The sequence below is a fragment of the Lepisosteus oculatus genome, chromosome 15 (assembly GCF_040954835.1).
Source record: "Lepisosteus oculatus isolate fLepOcu1 chromosome 15, fLepOcu1.hap2, whole genome shotgun sequence".
NCBI lineage: Eukaryota > Metazoa > Chordata > Actinopteri > Semionotiformes > Lepisosteidae > Lepisosteus > Lepisosteus oculatus.
Window position 1 is genome coordinate 19482442 of NC_090710.1, and position 16194 is coordinate 19498635.

General features: G+C 38.8%; 2 protein-coding genes across 8 annotated transcripts; both read left to right on the plus strand.

Moving 5' to 3' along the window:
* The first annotated feature begins 1157 nt into the window (after positions 1-1157).
* On the plus strand, positions 1158-5721 carry LOC107079466 (uncharacterized). Of its 6 annotated transcripts, XM_069178913.1 has the most exons (4): positions 1158-1240; positions 1456-1511; positions 2001-2119; positions 4286-5721. In XM_069178913.1, the coding sequence occupies exons 3-4, from the start codon at positions 2096-2098 to the stop codon at positions 5318-5320; spliced, it is 1059 nt and encodes a 352-aa protein (XP_069035014.1). In that variant the 5' UTR covers positions 1158-1240; positions 1456-1511; positions 2001-2095; the 3' UTR covers positions 5321-5721. The 6 variants fall into 6 exon arrangements, with proteins under 6 accessions (XP_069035014.1, XP_015219433.1, XP_015219436.1 ...); XM_015363947.2 differs by lacking the exon at positions 2001-2119 and having other exon boundaries at positions 1159-1240; positions 4281-5721; XM_015363950.2 differs by lacking the exon at positions 2001-2119 and having other exon boundaries at positions 1159-1240.
* A 1374-nt stretch (positions 5722-7095) lies between these two features.
* Positions 7096-14944, plus strand: LOC102687180 (oocyte zinc finger protein XlCOF6-like). 2 transcript variants are annotated; one of them, XM_069178912.1, is made up of 3 exons: positions 7485-7573; positions 9955-11132; positions 11388-14944. In XM_069178912.1, the coding sequence occupies exon 3, from the start codon at positions 11555-11557 to the stop codon at positions 13433-13435; it is 1881 nt and encodes a 626-aa protein (XP_069035013.1). In that variant the 5' UTR covers positions 7485-7573; positions 9955-11132; positions 11388-11554; the 3' UTR covers positions 13436-14944. The 2 variants fall into 2 exon arrangements, with proteins under 2 accessions (XP_015219430.2, XP_069035013.1); XM_015363944.2 differs by lacking the exon at positions 9955-11132 and having other exon boundaries at positions 7096-7573.
* Positions 14945-16194: the final 1250 nt, after the last annotated feature.

A 16194-nucleotide genomic window follows, 5' to 3' on the forward strand; every position in this document is an offset into this window, starting at 1 on the left:
GTATTTTAGGATGGATGTAAACACTTCTTTTAACAAAGAGATGTGGGTTTCTGGAACAGATTACATACTGTAGCATGGTGGTTGACATCTCTTGGGGCTAATGTAATGGCTGGACACTATCAACTCACACCTTTCAGTCCATTGAAATCCTACTGATAGGCTTTGCTTTTACCAGGCAAGATGGTTTTGAAGTATTATTTAAATGCGAACAAATTCACAATCTGTTATTTTCTTGACTTTTCAGACTATTTTTCCAAATTTAAAGGAGGCAAAACACTGTTCTTCCACAGCAGAGTTACAAGAGCAATAAAATCTTTAAAGTGTATTATTATATTATTATTAATAATAATAACAATACATGATTATTCCTTACTTTTATATAGCACTTTTCTGGACACTCCACTCAAAGCGCTTTACAGGTAATGGGGACTCCCCTCCACCAGCACCAATGTGTAGCCCCACCTGGATTAAGTAGTGGTAGTGCAGCAGTAAACAAAATCAAAAACAGGCTTAACTCAACTAATTACAGTGCGTTATAACCCAACATTAAGTCCGAAGCTCTCTGCATTTCTGTTCTGGTACCAGATCTCATCAGATGAGAAAGCCGGTTGTAACTGTTAAAACTTTATTAAACTTAAAAACAAAATGGAGAGGAAACTGAAAACAAAATCGAAGATATTTGCTTATTTGTTTATTTTATTCTCCCAGGACACTGCAACGTTCACAATCAATGTATTAAAAATATACTGCAGCTGATGGTAAACTGTGCTGCAGCGTGATGACTGGTGCCGAAGTGGAGCGCTGCTTAAGATGAAAAGGAAACGGCGAAGATAATCGGGATCAGGAGATTCGAGAGGGAACGATATAGACTGGATACTGGACAGTTCGTTATGAAAGTGTCTTTAAAAAAATAAGGACACTGGCGACCCAACGGAGAAAGAAAGGTTAAAAAGGGAGAGAAAAAACGGAAAAAGTGAAAAGGGAAAAAAGTGAACTAGTGTTTCGCAGCGCAGGAAGGAAGCAGAGGAGCGCAAGAAAAAAAGTTGTTTGGGGAGATGCGAGGCTCTAATGGCGCTAAGGACGCTCCCATGGAGATTGAGGCAATAATGACGGAACAACGATACAGCCGTTCGAAAAAACAACTTTTCAAAAAACAACAACAGGGTTTTTTTAATTAATGAGATTGAGAACTAGATCGGGAGCCTGGTTGAAAAAGGAGTTGGCTTACACAACGAAATAGGTATTACATCGAATTACAAATATATATCTAAAACAAAACTCATTATTTTTACTTGAAAATTACAATGTAAAGCAGTGAATCATAAGAGAAACAAAAGTGACAACCGAATACATTTCAGGAATTCTCCGGAGTGTCACTTTGGTCAATTGTTAATGGGTGTAACTGGACCAGCGACCCGCCCCTTTTTTTCTCTATATATCCCCCCTTTCTGATAGCTGCTGAATCGTGTTGTGAACAAGTCAAGTCATCATAGAACACACCCCAGTCTCGTGTGAGTATCCTTTTAATTGTATTTATAAAAATAACAGACATGAGGACAAAGACGAATACGATTTTAGATGCGGAGAATAGCTTTTCCTTGTGGTGCGCTTAATTTAGTCTGTAACGGGATGTTAAACTAGATCTGATCTCACTCTTCAGACATAGATTGTACCATGGGAACTACATTAAGTTTAAAAATGCCCAAATGTACTTATTGTCTAATCTTGCAGCTGTGATTGAGGTATCCTGTTGACAGTTTCTATACAAAACTACAAATGCTGCATTTCACTATTGTCTTTTTAAAATAAGACTAAAATTGCTATACAATTTGTAATTGTTTAATTGTGACTACAGTATGTTTCCTAGAAGCTTTACTGTATCATTTATCTCCTTCCATAGGTTCCATTGTGAATATGGAACATGCCTATAATGTTCAGCTGCAGTGATTCATGTTGATTGAAGCATTACATGACTAGAAAAACATAAATGTGTATTGTAGGAGGGCTGGAAGGTCAGGCAAAATGGTGGATTTCATCTGATTTACATTCCTCAGAAGGCTGTGGGGAATGATCCACCACCTGTTGTTACTTGGACATGGATAATAGAATTGCCCAGATGGTGGGTAGAACTGAATTAGAAGAATAAGTAGGACACCTTGAATTCAGAAAAGAGGTTTTGTTTAACTTGCTAGAATACTTTAAACAAGCAAAAAGGATGGGACACAAAATGATAGCATGAAATATTATACATCTAGTTTTCCAGAACGCTTTGCTCATGGTCCTTTATAAAAGGTTGAATCTAAGGGTTGTAATGTGGCACCTTAAGAAGCACAGCTTCAGGTTGGGCAGATGTAAATGGTTGTGGTGAAGGATCCATTTCTGCCTGTTGCTTCTCCTGATCTTTATTAACAATTGGTGGTTGAGGCTGAAACGGTGGGGTCTTTTAAAAAATGTCTGGCTGAAATTTTATTTTTGCTTAGCTCCTAACCTGCTAGACAAGCTAAATGGGGGGCGATTCACCTCCTCTTCTTTGTTCCTATAACTCTTATAAAAGTAATTTTTTTTCAAAAAAGTGTCCTTCTACCAAAGGAGTTGCAGATAAAGGTATAGATTTTCTAGATGCAGGAGGATAGTTTTTCCATAGAAATGTATTGCTTTCTGTGCTCCTTTGAATCTGATAACATGCTTTTATGTTTGAGTTGGAGGAAAATTTTAAGATTTGGGTAAGGACTATTGGCTTATAGTTCTGAAAATATTCATTTAGCTTTTTTGGGGGGGTATCTGCAAAGCAAGTCTGTTTCTAAAGGTTATTGTGCAGTTTCAGTGCATCAGGTTAAACAATGAAAGATTACATTTCTAAAACCAAAAGGATTGACTTGTATTAAGTTTAGCAAAACATGTATTCACAAATTTTATAGTCGGAGTTTGGCTTATTTGACTTGGGTATGACAATGATTTATGCAATACCCTAAAACCTGAGGATACATCTCTGTTCCTGAAGGATTCTTGTCAAAGAAGCTGATTCTCATGTCCAGAACACCCCAGGCATTCATTCAGCATGTCTAACTATTCCATGTGGGAGATATTCCCACTTCTATTGTACATAGATTTAAAGTAAGTTCCGCAAGAAAGTAGCATACTGTCCCACAAAGTAGTCGAGAACAATTCATCACAATTTCAGAGGCATAGTATGTGTAGCCATTGGTCATGATGTTTGTCCTAACCAGGACACCTGTTCCATATTGTAAGAAGCCGGGGGATGTGAATGATGTGTGTAATATATATGCCGTTCCTAAAACCAGCAAATTGTATATTAACAATTATTAAACCATATAGTATGCTCTCTGTTTATCAGGGAATACTGAGCAGAACAGTAACAGGCATTCTTCTCTAGCACAGAGAAGTAATGGAGTAAGAAGTAAACTATTGGAAATATTTGTTAGAGAACTTGAAAAATATACAGCATCCACTCCTATTATATGCAGATATTTACAAGATCTGTTAACACTTGTTTTAAATCAAGCCCTATACAGATGTTAAACAAAGGGAAACCTCTTTGACTATATTAAAATGGCACATTGTTAAACCAGCAAGAAATATCTGTAGCTTGGTGGTTACTGCAAAAATCAAACTGTTTACAGTTCTGAAGTTTCCTAAATCCTAAAGTGAGTCTCTTCAGTGCTCATGTTATCTGGATGTGTTCTGTAATGTGGTATGACAAAGAAGGAGCCAGCTTATGGTTCTTCTGTAGCCTTTTTCTAGTTCTCTCCTTTTACCATTTACTGTGGCCTTTTGTACTGTATTAGGGACACCTTGTTTCCTGAACCACCCCATGAAGGCAGACTTAAAGGTTTTGGTTCTATTGAAATAGGAGTACAATCTTCTTACCTTAAAGATAAGAGGCTCTCTGAGTTGAAGTTAACCATTTTTATGCTGCTGTCACGCGTGCCACTATCTAGCTTTTCACTCCCTTATTTGTCTATTTCTGGACACAGTCTTATTCCAATTAGTAACCTGAATTTTTATTCAGTTCTTGTTTGTTCCTTAATATTTAGCTCAAACATGTGTTGTTGAATTGCAGCATATTTGATCAAAAGCTCAATTTAAGGAAACCTAATGCACCTTGATTTACTAATGTGATCTGTTAGATTTCCCGTACTCTATTGCCATGTAATATGATAACGAATTAATCCGAGCAACATGTAGGAGAGAAAATCCTGTGAGTATATTCAATGAGCTAGCTTTTTATTTTGTTTTAATCATGTGTCATTTTATTGCAGTGCAGAAGAAAATGGACAGAATAGTTCCAAAGAAGAAGGCCCAAGGGGTTGACATCTGTGGGGATTCAAAATTAGTTTACATTGTCCGTTCTGATCTTGGCTGTTATATGAAATGCCCAGATTTTATTCATGGAAAAGACTTATCTGTGCACAGTCTGAGTTTGCCCTGCAAAGGTGGGGATCACTATTTGGCTGACAAGGATCACTTCTATGTCATTAAAAAGAATGAATTCCTGCCTGTCACCAACATGACCACAGATACCCTCCGTAAAGCAGTCCCCCTGCATCCCAATTGTCAGGGAGGTGATCACTACCTCTCTCACTCTGGATACTTCTTCATCATTTTCCTAGATAAAGGCATTTACCGCCGCACGACCAATTTAAACTCGGATGCCGATGGCCATGAATACCCTCTTGATCCAGGCTGCAAAGCTGGTCTGTATTTCTGGGCTACAGGCAACTTAATCCATTTTTTGAGAGATGACAGCAAGTGGGGGGTCCAGGTTGATTTTGTCAATGAACTTAATGAATTCATTCCTGGCCTTGAAATATCAGTCCACCCAGATGTAATCAACTTCCTCCCAGGTGGGCTGGCTGTGACTCAGGGTTCAGCCTTTGGGAAGTGGGAAAACATTAAATCCATAGACAATCCTTCTTCGTCGGTCCTGAACTGGGAGAAGAAGATTACCAAGAAGGTGGGGTTTACTAGGGAGAAGATGTCAAGCATCGAGCACAACTGGAAAATCTCAATGACCGCTACCTATCAGTCGGGAGATCTGACTGCGGCATTTGCTAAGTATCAGTTTTCGCTCGGTGCCGAGTACGGGGGAGTGAAGGTCGACACGGATAAAGAACAGTGGAGTGAAGCTACTGATGTTGAAGAAACAATGAAGATCGAAATCAAGCCTGGTCAAAGCATATATATTTGGCAATATAACCTGGGCCTTGGCAAGGAATCTGTATTGTTCTGTCGTGACCTCTTAATTGACGACGTCCCCACACCCCCTACTAAAATCCCTCTTCCAGCTGCCCCACAGTAAATAATGACCTCGACACCTCTGCTGAAGCTTCTTTCGTCCTTCTTCATAGTGACTGATGAACTCAAGACATCTATTGAACCATTTTCCAGCATTCTACACTCCAACAAATGAAAACCACACATCTATCTGAAATACGAGACACAATGGTTTTTTTTCTGCTCTTGAATTTATTGAAATGAAGTCACAATTCAGCTTGAGAATAACATTTCAAAACATTCTGAAGAAAGGAAACATTTACTGATTCTGTCTAACAATTCTGCTGTTATTTTTCATGTAAAATGAAATGGTAGTAATGGATTGATTCATAAATTGTAATGCATACCTAATCAAGACTCTTGATGTGTTTTTTTTCTTGTATATTATGGTCTTTGAATTGTAACCTAATAAAGGGAAAAGGTGAAGATCTCTCTCGACTATTTTTGTCATAAATCCATTTTGACTTATCTCCATAACTGAGCATGAACTACAAGGCAAGCAAGATGATTCTATGCGGGTGAATCCATGTAGACAAGTAGATTCAGGTGCACATACTGATGGGCTTTTATAATTCTCAGCAGAAGAGCAGAGCCATGGTTTTAACAGCACCTACCAGTCATATAACTGGCTGACGAGTTAGAAAAATGAGCTCACTTCCACTGATATGCATGTGGAACATCATGTCCTTTTACAGGGGGAAAAACTTACCCCTTAATTCAAAAAATGAAAGCATTAAGGGAAATTTGTCTTAGGAGACCAAATGTAAGTCGAAGGATCTCTTCCAGCCATTTTATTGAAAGAGTTTCAACAACATTACTTGATGTGGTAGTTGAATCCACATTCCCAAAAGCCTTTGTGTAAAGAAGCGCTTCCTATTCTCGGCTATAAAAATGAACTGCCACTTATTTTCTTCATGTACTGTAGTTCTCGATCGAGTTCCTCAAAAGTTTAATTTGAAGATTGTGAATTGTAGGCTTTCAGTTTACAATTTCATGAAAACCAGGTGCTGAATGTTTCTCCATCTATAGAGGTAGGTTTCTGAAACTGAACTCTGTAGTGTGTGGGGTAACTAATTTACTATTAATACATCTTTAAGATTGGGACAGTTTACTACTACATCAAGCTGTTCTTGTAAATTAAAAATAGTATTACACTAACTTTTATGCATCTGGGAAAGTTGCGCAAGACTGTCAGCCGAGGCGCTTTCCATATTTTAGGAAAATGATACAGCGAAATGAGAACTGCGCTAAGGTAAAGTATTTCAATAAAGTCACAGCTATGGTGTCTAAGCATGGAGTTCGTCGGCTATAATTAGACTGAATATCAAAAAGAAAATGTTGGACAAACAGCTCGTGAGTAAATATAAAGAATGAACAAGTAGTATAAATATATTTGTACACATGTCAGAAGCTACTAATGTTATTTAATACTAACGTTAAACATTATTAGCGCTTGGTATAACGTTTTTTGTTTTCATTGAAAGGTGGCATTTTACTATTTTGCCCTCTGGTGGCGAAATAGCCCAGATACTGTATAACCATATTTCCATCAGGATCACTGAGTAATCGCCTTACGTACTACATTACCAGTACCTCTGCTCTGCCGTTAAAGCCCCTTAGTAAAATGCTTGAAGATACAATTAAATCTTTGTATCATACTATCTTCCAAGAGGGATTCGAGTAGAAAATACACTTATATTACCCCATCATTACCTCTCGCTGTCACGGCAGTGGCGAAATTTCTTGAAGATGCCACAGATCGCGTCGGCGTCCATACGTGATGACGTCCAGTATTCTGCGACAAGAGGAAGCTGTAGTAGACGTCATTTTGCTCGCCGAAGATGGTGTGCTTTTCTTTGTGTTACTGATGGCTGGAGTTTCTCTTATGCTCTTGATTACTTTGTATTTTTTTTATTAATACACAGCGTCCCCTCAAGACAACACTGTACGAAATCTTGGGAACCATGTGTTTTCACGTTCATATCCAATGTTGCCCTGCGAAGTAGAAAATCCGCAAAAGATGTTCCAAATGCAGCACGTCCTATCCAATTTCAAGTCGAACCCGTGTACTGTAGACTGAGTTTATTGTAAAATTGTTTCGGAAACTTTTAAGCTTTTCAAGACTGCATATCTCATATGGAGATAGAAACCGGGGACCTGAAGCTGAGACTTGACGTATGGAAGAGAGTGTCCGGGGCGTATCCCAGCATCAGGGGCTACAGTGGATTCCAGGTCTGTCCTGGGACTACAGGAGTAAAACTGAGGCCAAAAGAGGCTGGTGAGTCAGGACAGTCCGAGTTAAAAATCTTATCTACCGCTCGATTTCATCTACTTAACAAAACACCACAGGCTATTTTTAGGGGGCGAGTTTTGCTACAAATATTTGCTAGTGTGTTGTAAATAAAGAATAATTTACATTTATGTAAATAGCACTCTTCAGTCATTATTATTGTTTTAAGGCTTGCCGTGCTTATATGATCTGCTTGAATTATTGTAAAAGCTGACGGCAATAAGAATTAAAAACGAATTTTTGCGTGCTTTTGTGTACGACGCATCTTAAGGGAGATTACATTTTTTTAAGATCTAGGGTCTCTAGCATACTTGGGATAAAAAATTAACGCTTTTCGCGAACTTTCTTTTGTTAAGCGTCAAAAGACCTAATTTTATCTTCCAAGCTTATCTTCCGTGAGACAAAATGCTCATAAATCTTATTTGCTCTACCTGTGCACTATACCACAAAATAAATGCTAGTTTTAAGGGTTTGTTTGTATTCACCAGCAATATTAAGAGTTCTTGGAGTCTGAAGCAAGCTTCCCAACCATGTTGTTGGGAGCTAATACCCTGGTTTCTATCAAGGAATGTTTAACTACCAGACAAACAATATGGGCTGAATTCTAAGCATTCTTATAATGGACATGGTCTGGCATAAGAGTTAGTTACAACTGAGAGTTGCTCTACTGGACTTTCTGCTCTATCCCAGCTTTAAAAGGCTTGGAGATGTATTCTGTTCACACTACATTGACTTTTACACACCACTACCCCTCCATCTGCTCCAGCTCATTCAAAATCCTGCAGCTCACCCTCTCTTTCTCTGCATTTCTTCCTCTCAGCTTTGCACTTGATACCCCGTTATTGCAGACTTACTTGCTCCTTTAATTGGCACCCAAACAGGCTATGTGCCCAAATGGCCTCTGGTTTATGACCTCTCTGTGCTTAAGTCCTTCTTTTCAACTATCACTCTTTCAACATTTCTGCTCAAGCCTGTCTTAGTCATCTATTTTGGTCTATAATCCTACCAACCATCTTTTCCACCTGTGTACTTGATTAAACTTGCAGTTATGGGGCAGAGTGGTGGCTCTGTGGCTAAGGATTTGTGGCTGTTGCTGGTTCAAATCCTGTGGCCGGCAGAGGAATCCTACTCCGTTGGGCCCCTGAGCAAGGCCCTTAACCCCAGCTGCTCCAGGGGCGCTGTATAAATGGCTGACCCTGCGCTCTGACCCCAAGCTTCTCTCTCCCCGTCTGTGTGCCTGTGTGTCTCATGGAGAGCAAGCTGGGGTATGCGAAAAGACAAATTCCTAATGCAAGAAATTGTATATGGCTAATAAAGTGATCTTATCTTATTTTATTCTGGTGCTTATTCCCTTTTTTTGTGCTACACATGTTGTCCATTTTAGTAATATTGTATTGCTTATATATATTTGCTTTTATTGTAATAAAAAAAAACAGAAGAAATGCGAGGAGGTCATTTGGTTCAACTAGCAAATTAACATCTAGTTAAGATACTAGTAACTAATTGATCTGAGAATCTCACCTGCCCCTTTTTGGAAGGAGCTAAGGTTTTGGCTTCAACAACATGGCAGGATAGCCTGTTCCATACTCCAACAACCCTTTGTGTGAAGAAGTACCTCCTGTTCTTTGTTTTAAATGCACCTCTGTGTACTTTCCACTTGTCTCTGATTTGTGCTTCACTGTTTGTTCTGATTAAGTGCACTGGGTTGACTTTTTGCAGTCCCTTAAGGAATTTTGAATACCTGTGTTACCAAGTAGTCTTCTCTCTTCAAGAATAACGCTTTGATTGATCCTTGCGGAATCATGATAAGAAAACAACATAATGCAAGATGAACTAAATCAAATCCATATTATTGTTTGAATTAGGTCTCCCAATCACACCAATGACCTGTGCATGCTTAATAAATGATTGATAATTGAGTGGTAAAGTACACAGTCATCACAAGGCTAAATTTATGTATTTGGGGAGGTAAATGTTTTGCCGCTGATAAAATATTTGACTGTTCAACACTAAAGCCTTTTCAGCAGCTGCGATTCATTCCCAAATATAGCTTAATTGTAAAGAAAGCTTAGTTAAAGAAATAGTTAGATTAAAATGAAATAGTCGACAATTAACTAAAAGGTGGTGATGAGAATTATTATTGACTGGTCTCTCTCTAATTAGCCTGGTATTTTTATTATTGATTTGCACTTTGGTTTTACAACTGTTTTATGTTTGAATTACTCTTGTTTTATTTACTTTTTTGTCCGGCTCCCAGCGTTGATTATCCTAATAATTTGGAGAATTAGGGTCGGTTTGGCTTTTCTAAATTTCCCATTACTTAGAGTAGAATGTTAATGGTGCATTCATCATTTTGAATTTTGTTTCAGGTAGAATCAGTACTAATTATGGGACCACAAGGAAAGATGCCACCTCTGATTTTTTTATGGTGATTCTTCTCTGGTTTGTAGCCTTTCATGTCCTCTGGTTAGTACACGAAAGTGTTCGGTGAAGAACAGAAAATGTTAGTTTCTAAATTTCATTAGGAAATTGAACTAAATGTTCAGTTTAACATGGAAATATGGATAATTATATCAAACACACTTTCAATTGAGTCCTAAGGTTCTTACATTTAGTCAAAATGGTAGTTGTAGTTTCCTTGAATTTTGTCACACTTAACATATTACTCATATATATATATAATTCTCACTTTGTGTAAAAAGTGTAAAGTTTTGCATATTGTTACACAACCCACCACCCCTTACCATTGTGCCCAAGGTTTCATTGTAACTGTTTCAGTAATTACAGAATAATAACGATACACAAATGTACCACTACCACTACGCTACCACTTCAAGTCCTTCATTAGAAGAAATAACCCAGTGCCTTGACACCCACCTGCCTTTGCACCACACCAGCAGAACCAGTAATATCAATGTACTAATTTTTAAAATGCAGACTTTACAAAGCTGTGGAGTTGATGTACTCTGCCATTGTGATAAGCACCCCTGTCTCAAAGCTTCTTTTATTCAGAAATGTAAAAAAAAAAACAGGAATTTTGCTGGACAGTAATTTTCGTAATGAATATGGTAGATAGAAATGTTAAATTTTCATACAGGCTCTCAAGACAGCCCTTTTTAATTATGCCTGGGAGAGGCAGCTTTAATTAATGTAAACAAATATTCTTTCAAGTCTGATTTACTAAACCCAGCAATAATCTAAGTATTGATTAGGATTGTATATTAAAGACATTAATTTTTTTTTTCATTAAACTGGTGCATTGGTTAGCATTACTGCCCCACAGCTCTGGGGCCCTGGGTGCTATCTGTGTGGAATTTGTGTGTACTCCCCATGCTTGTGTGGGCTTCACAATCCAGAAACATACTGGTAGGCTAATTGACTTCTGGGAAAATTGGCCCCAGTGTGTGTGTCTGTTTGTATCTGTGTGAATGTGTGTGCACTGTGATGGACTGGGGTCCCGTCCAGGGTGTGTCCTGCCTTTCATCTGTTGCATGCTGAGATAGACTTCGGCTGCCCCACAAACCTCAACTGGATAAGTTTTCACAAGGTAAACCAAAGGGCCCTATGTATTGTATACTCTATATATTGTGTGTATTGCTTTTACAGTTGCTTGTTTGCTTGCAGTCAATATTTACTCTTAACTGTTTCTCGTAACCCAGTTTCTGTGATCGGTATTTCAGTTGTAGACATGCCAATTTGCAATGCAACAGTTTTGTTTTTGTTATTTCTACTATAACTGAAGATGCCGCAATTAACTTACTATAAAATTAATAATCTTGACATTTTTTGTCTTTTTTTTCAGGAGCTGCAGAGGCCAGTGCTGTCACTGATGCCAGTGAAGAGACTTCTTTTGAACACGGACACTGTAAGAATACAGAGCTCACTGGTGCAGAAGTTAAAGAGAGCCTCACTGAGCAGAATAGGATCAGACAGGGTGAGGAAGACCTCGGCGAACTGCTTCGTGTCCACATGATTGATTTAGGCCCTGAAATAGTTTCAGACAGTGTAAATCCACTGGGATGCCACAACAGTTCAGAGATGGTCAACAATGTGGACCAAAAGAATGGAACAGAGAGTCACATTGTTCTAGAGTCTCGTATTGGTCAAGAGTACAAAAAGGAGGAATTGAATGAACTGGATGGTGTTAACAGCACAGAACAGGGCAACAAGCATCAGGTGGCTTATCCTAATGAGCAACGCCCAGCGTTACCACCTGTCCACATTAAAGAGGAGGAGGCTGCTAATTATCCTAACATGCCCTGCACAGGATCTCTGTATGTGAAACAAGAAGTCAGTGGATTGGACCATGTCTGGATCAAAGAGGAAAGTGATGTACAGTCTACAAACAGTGAAGAGAAAACGGCTAAGTTAAATCACTCTCAGCTGGAACTTCACAAACGGAACTTGGAAAAGAAAGGGCCGCAGCAGAACCAGAGTATGGGAAATACTGACATACGGGAGTTTATATGTCTGAGACCTTGCTTAGTAAAAGTGGAGAGATTGTCATTGCAGCACAGACAACAGCACCATGGACCCTCCAGCATTCTAACCCCATTGTCTGTGTTTGAGAACACAGCTGAGTCCAGTGGGGACCCAGGGGATGACAGTCACAGCACAAAATGTCAAGAGACTGTCAATCACTTAGAGAGCTTAAAGGCATACCAAAACCTTCAGACAGAGGAAGGACTCTACTCGTGTTCTCAGTGTGGGAAGAGTTTTAATCAGGTATCCAAGCTTAAAACACACAAAGAAATTCACACAGACATGTTCAGCTGCAGTCAGTGTGGACAGATGTTCAGTCAGTTAAGTTCCTTAAAATGCCACCTGTGCGGTGACACAGATGAGAGGCCATTCAGCTGCAGTCAGTGTCTGAGGAGTTTTAGTCAGTCAAGAGATTTGAAAAAGCACGAGCGTGTTCACACGAGAGAGCGATCATTCATTTGTAGTCAATGTGGAAAGAAGTTTAATAAATCAAGTGCGTTAAAGCTTCACCATCGTGTTCATACGGGAGAGAAACCATTCAACTGCAGTCAGTGCGGGAAAAGCTTTAGTCGTTTATTCCACTTAAAATGCCACCAGCAAATCCATACAGGGGAGACTCAGTTTAGTTGTAGCCAATGTGGGAAACGTTTTATCCATTCAAGTGACTTAAAAAAACACCTGCGCACTCATACAGGAGAGAGGCCATTTACCTGCAGTCAGTGTCGGAAGCGTTTTAGTCAGTTAGTCCATTTAAAATGCCACCAGCGTGTTCACACGGGAGAAAAACCATTCAGCTGCATTCAGTGTGGGAAAAGCTTTAGTCAGTTAGGCCACCTAAAATGCCACCAGCGCATTCACACCGGTGAGAGACCGTTCAGCTGCAGTCAGTGTGAAAAGAGTTTTAGTCAGTTAGGTCACTTAAAATGCCACCAGCGCATTCACACAGGAGAGACACAGTTCACTTGCCCTCAGTGTGGGAAATGTTTTAGGCAGCCTTGGGACCTAAAAAACCATCAACGCATTCACACAGGAGAGAGAGGATTCAGCTGTAGTCAGTGTGGGAAGAGTTTTAGTCAGTTAGGAAACTTGAAAGTACACCAACGTATTCACACGGGAGAGAGACCGTTCAGCTGCAGTCAGTGTGGCAAGAGCTTTAGTCAGTTAGGTAACTTAAAAGGCCACCAGCGCACACACACAGGAGAGAGGCCGTTCAGCTGTAGTCAGTGTGGGAAGAGCTTTAGTCAGTCAAGCAACTTAAAGTGCCACCAGCGCATTCACACAGGAGAAAGACCGTTCAGCTGTAGTCAGTGCGGACGCACCTACACACTGTTGCATCATCTTAAAACTCACAAGTGTAATCACAGCTGAGAGACTGTATTGCCATATTCTGAACAGTTTTGAACTGTTGATATAAATGTGAACATCTTGCTTTTCATGTGAAATAAAAAACTTTAATTATCTTGAAAAACATCTGTTCATGTGTGGCTCCTGTGTTCAGTAGTGTTGCCAAAGTCTGAATTTTAACATGTTGCAGTCATATGTTGAACCAGGTTTGACACTGAAACAACACTGAACAAAAACATTTCTAGCCATGTGCTGGATTCAGTTTGACATCACAAAACATTTCAGTTCTCAGTTGAATAATTGCCAGGAAAAATAATAGAAAAAGAAAGAAAGACTAAAAGATTTTAGACACAACTTTGTAGAAATGGAATAGAAATACTATAAATAGCTTATTCTCAAAATCCTTCTGCAAGGAACTGAATTAAACACTGATGGTGTAGAAGAAAGTTGAGAGGAAATAGAATACGGATCTGCAAAGTTGCAATGGCAACAAATAATTCAGTTCAACAGAGCTCATGGCTGCAACAACAAAAAGACCGAGTACAATCATGTACGAACAATAAAATGTTTCTTACACATAAAGTGTGCCATCTAATGTAGTTTAGACACCAGCATTAACATATAATCAATTAGGCCTTATACTTTTAGACTTTATAGGTTTAAGCTTTTGTGTATTTTCCCAGTTATCATGTTTCTTGTGTGCTCCAGTCCTTTGTATGAATGGACAAAGCCTAGTGTGTGTGTGTGTGTGTGTGTGTGTTACTTTGTTACAAAAAACACACATGGCTATCACACTAGGTGTATTTAGTCCTTGGGTTCTGATTGGTGGAATTGAATTATATGAGGTTTATAAACCTTTCCATGCCTCAAGCATAGATAATAAGTAAAAGCGTCAGCAGGAAGAAAGACCACAGCAAAATAAAAGGGGCATGACTGCATGCCTGTGGAAAATTCCATGAATACTTCTTCTGTTCATAGGGAAATACAGCAAGGGTCTAATGGTCTTGCGTGAATAATACAAGTGTGCTGGTTTAGTTTTGGAGTTTACGTTTATTCAAGAATTTGCATACTGTATGCTTGTTTTTTTTTATTTTGAAAGCTGCCCAAGTAAAATAAAAGTGAGTTTGGTTTTCATATTTCCTGTTTTCTATGGACAGGTGTTTGCATGATTGGAATATTCTGGAAACAACACTTTGTGCAAGTTATAACAGTAATTGTAACATATCAATAAGCAAGTAGCATCCAGGCAAGCAAGATGGGCTGAATAGCAGTCTAATTTATAGTCGTTAATGTGTTCTCATTGCAAGAATCAAGCCACAGTTGTATAAGTAGGAGCTTAATATCTAGGTTCCCCCCTCCAAAATCTACACATATTTACTCTTTTAAATAAATGAGTTGTCAGCATTGGAACAGGGAGAAAATAAAGCGCAAGTTGAAAACTTGACAAGTACCATTTTAATTCAAGATTTAAATACATTGTGGTATTCTGAAAAACGAAAGCGCTGCTCATGAATAAATTGCATTTGCCCACCAGCATGGTGTCTGAAGTCCTTTCAGATTGCTGAGCCAATATGTCATGTCTCATTGGTGTCACCCAAGGTCACAGGTCTGCTGCTTGGGGAGAAGCCACTACTGCAATTGTTGGTAGAAACGATCATCACTGTCCTGCTGTAAGAGACCCTCTGAGGATGAACCTGCTATTTATTTCCAGGATGTCACAGACCAAAAGAAGATTTATCAAAACAGGAAAAAACAAGGGATTTTATAAAGGGGTTTTTCCATGGGGTGAGGGAGAGAAAATCCAGAAACAGGGTTCTTGCAGGATGGAGTCAGATTACCTTTGCTGGACAAGGACTGGCTGGGAGTTTTAAGGTAAATTGCTGAGTCAAGAACAACATGAAAGGCTGAAGGAAATAGTTCTAGATTTCAGAAAGGGGGATAATTTACCAGTTTATGTTGTGCTTTCTAATATCTCTCTGTCAGTGGTTTTCAGGGGGCAGGCACTGAGTGACAGGTGAGGAAAGCTTAAACTGAACCTTACAAAGAAAAACGATGGAACTGGCAGAAGCAAAAATAAATCGCTTCACAGTATGCAAGAAGAACTTGCATTTTTTTACCAAAAACTGTATACATTCTGGGCTTGAGAAGGTAAGACATGAATTTAAAAAAATTAAAAGAAATGATAGGTCTATAGACGTTATTGTTAAACACAAAGGTAAGAGCAAGGCTGAGAATATAATAATATGTTATTATAAATACACTTTTAACAGTTTAACATAAATACAATTTGATGCAGATGGAAGGTTTCACATCGCAAATACTGTGTGCTCCTGTGTTCTTGCAATAGTTCATAAAATTATACAGCTTATTTTTAATAGGAAAGCAAACTGAACAGACAAGATACTTTTTCTAATTGTAAACCTAAAATCATTAAAATATTAACTGATAACACGTGGATGTGGGAACGAGCGAATTTACATATAAATACAGTTTAGTCTTGAAAATACGATTTTTTAAAGGAGAAAACGTAAAAAACCTACCGTATTAGAGATTTTCGGAATGAAATGTTTCTGCGACGAGACAACCACAACTAACCATAGCAGAAGTTCTTTTTTTTTCCTACAAATTACCACCAGGTGGCGATGGCTACACACAAGTTTAGTCAAGACAAAGCTGAGACTGTCCAGCTCTGTCGAGCACCGATAAGAGGTAACCACTGAGGTTGCTGAGATTTATGCCAGAATCAGTCGTGATTGATTTAGCGGCCCTTAATCTAAATGACA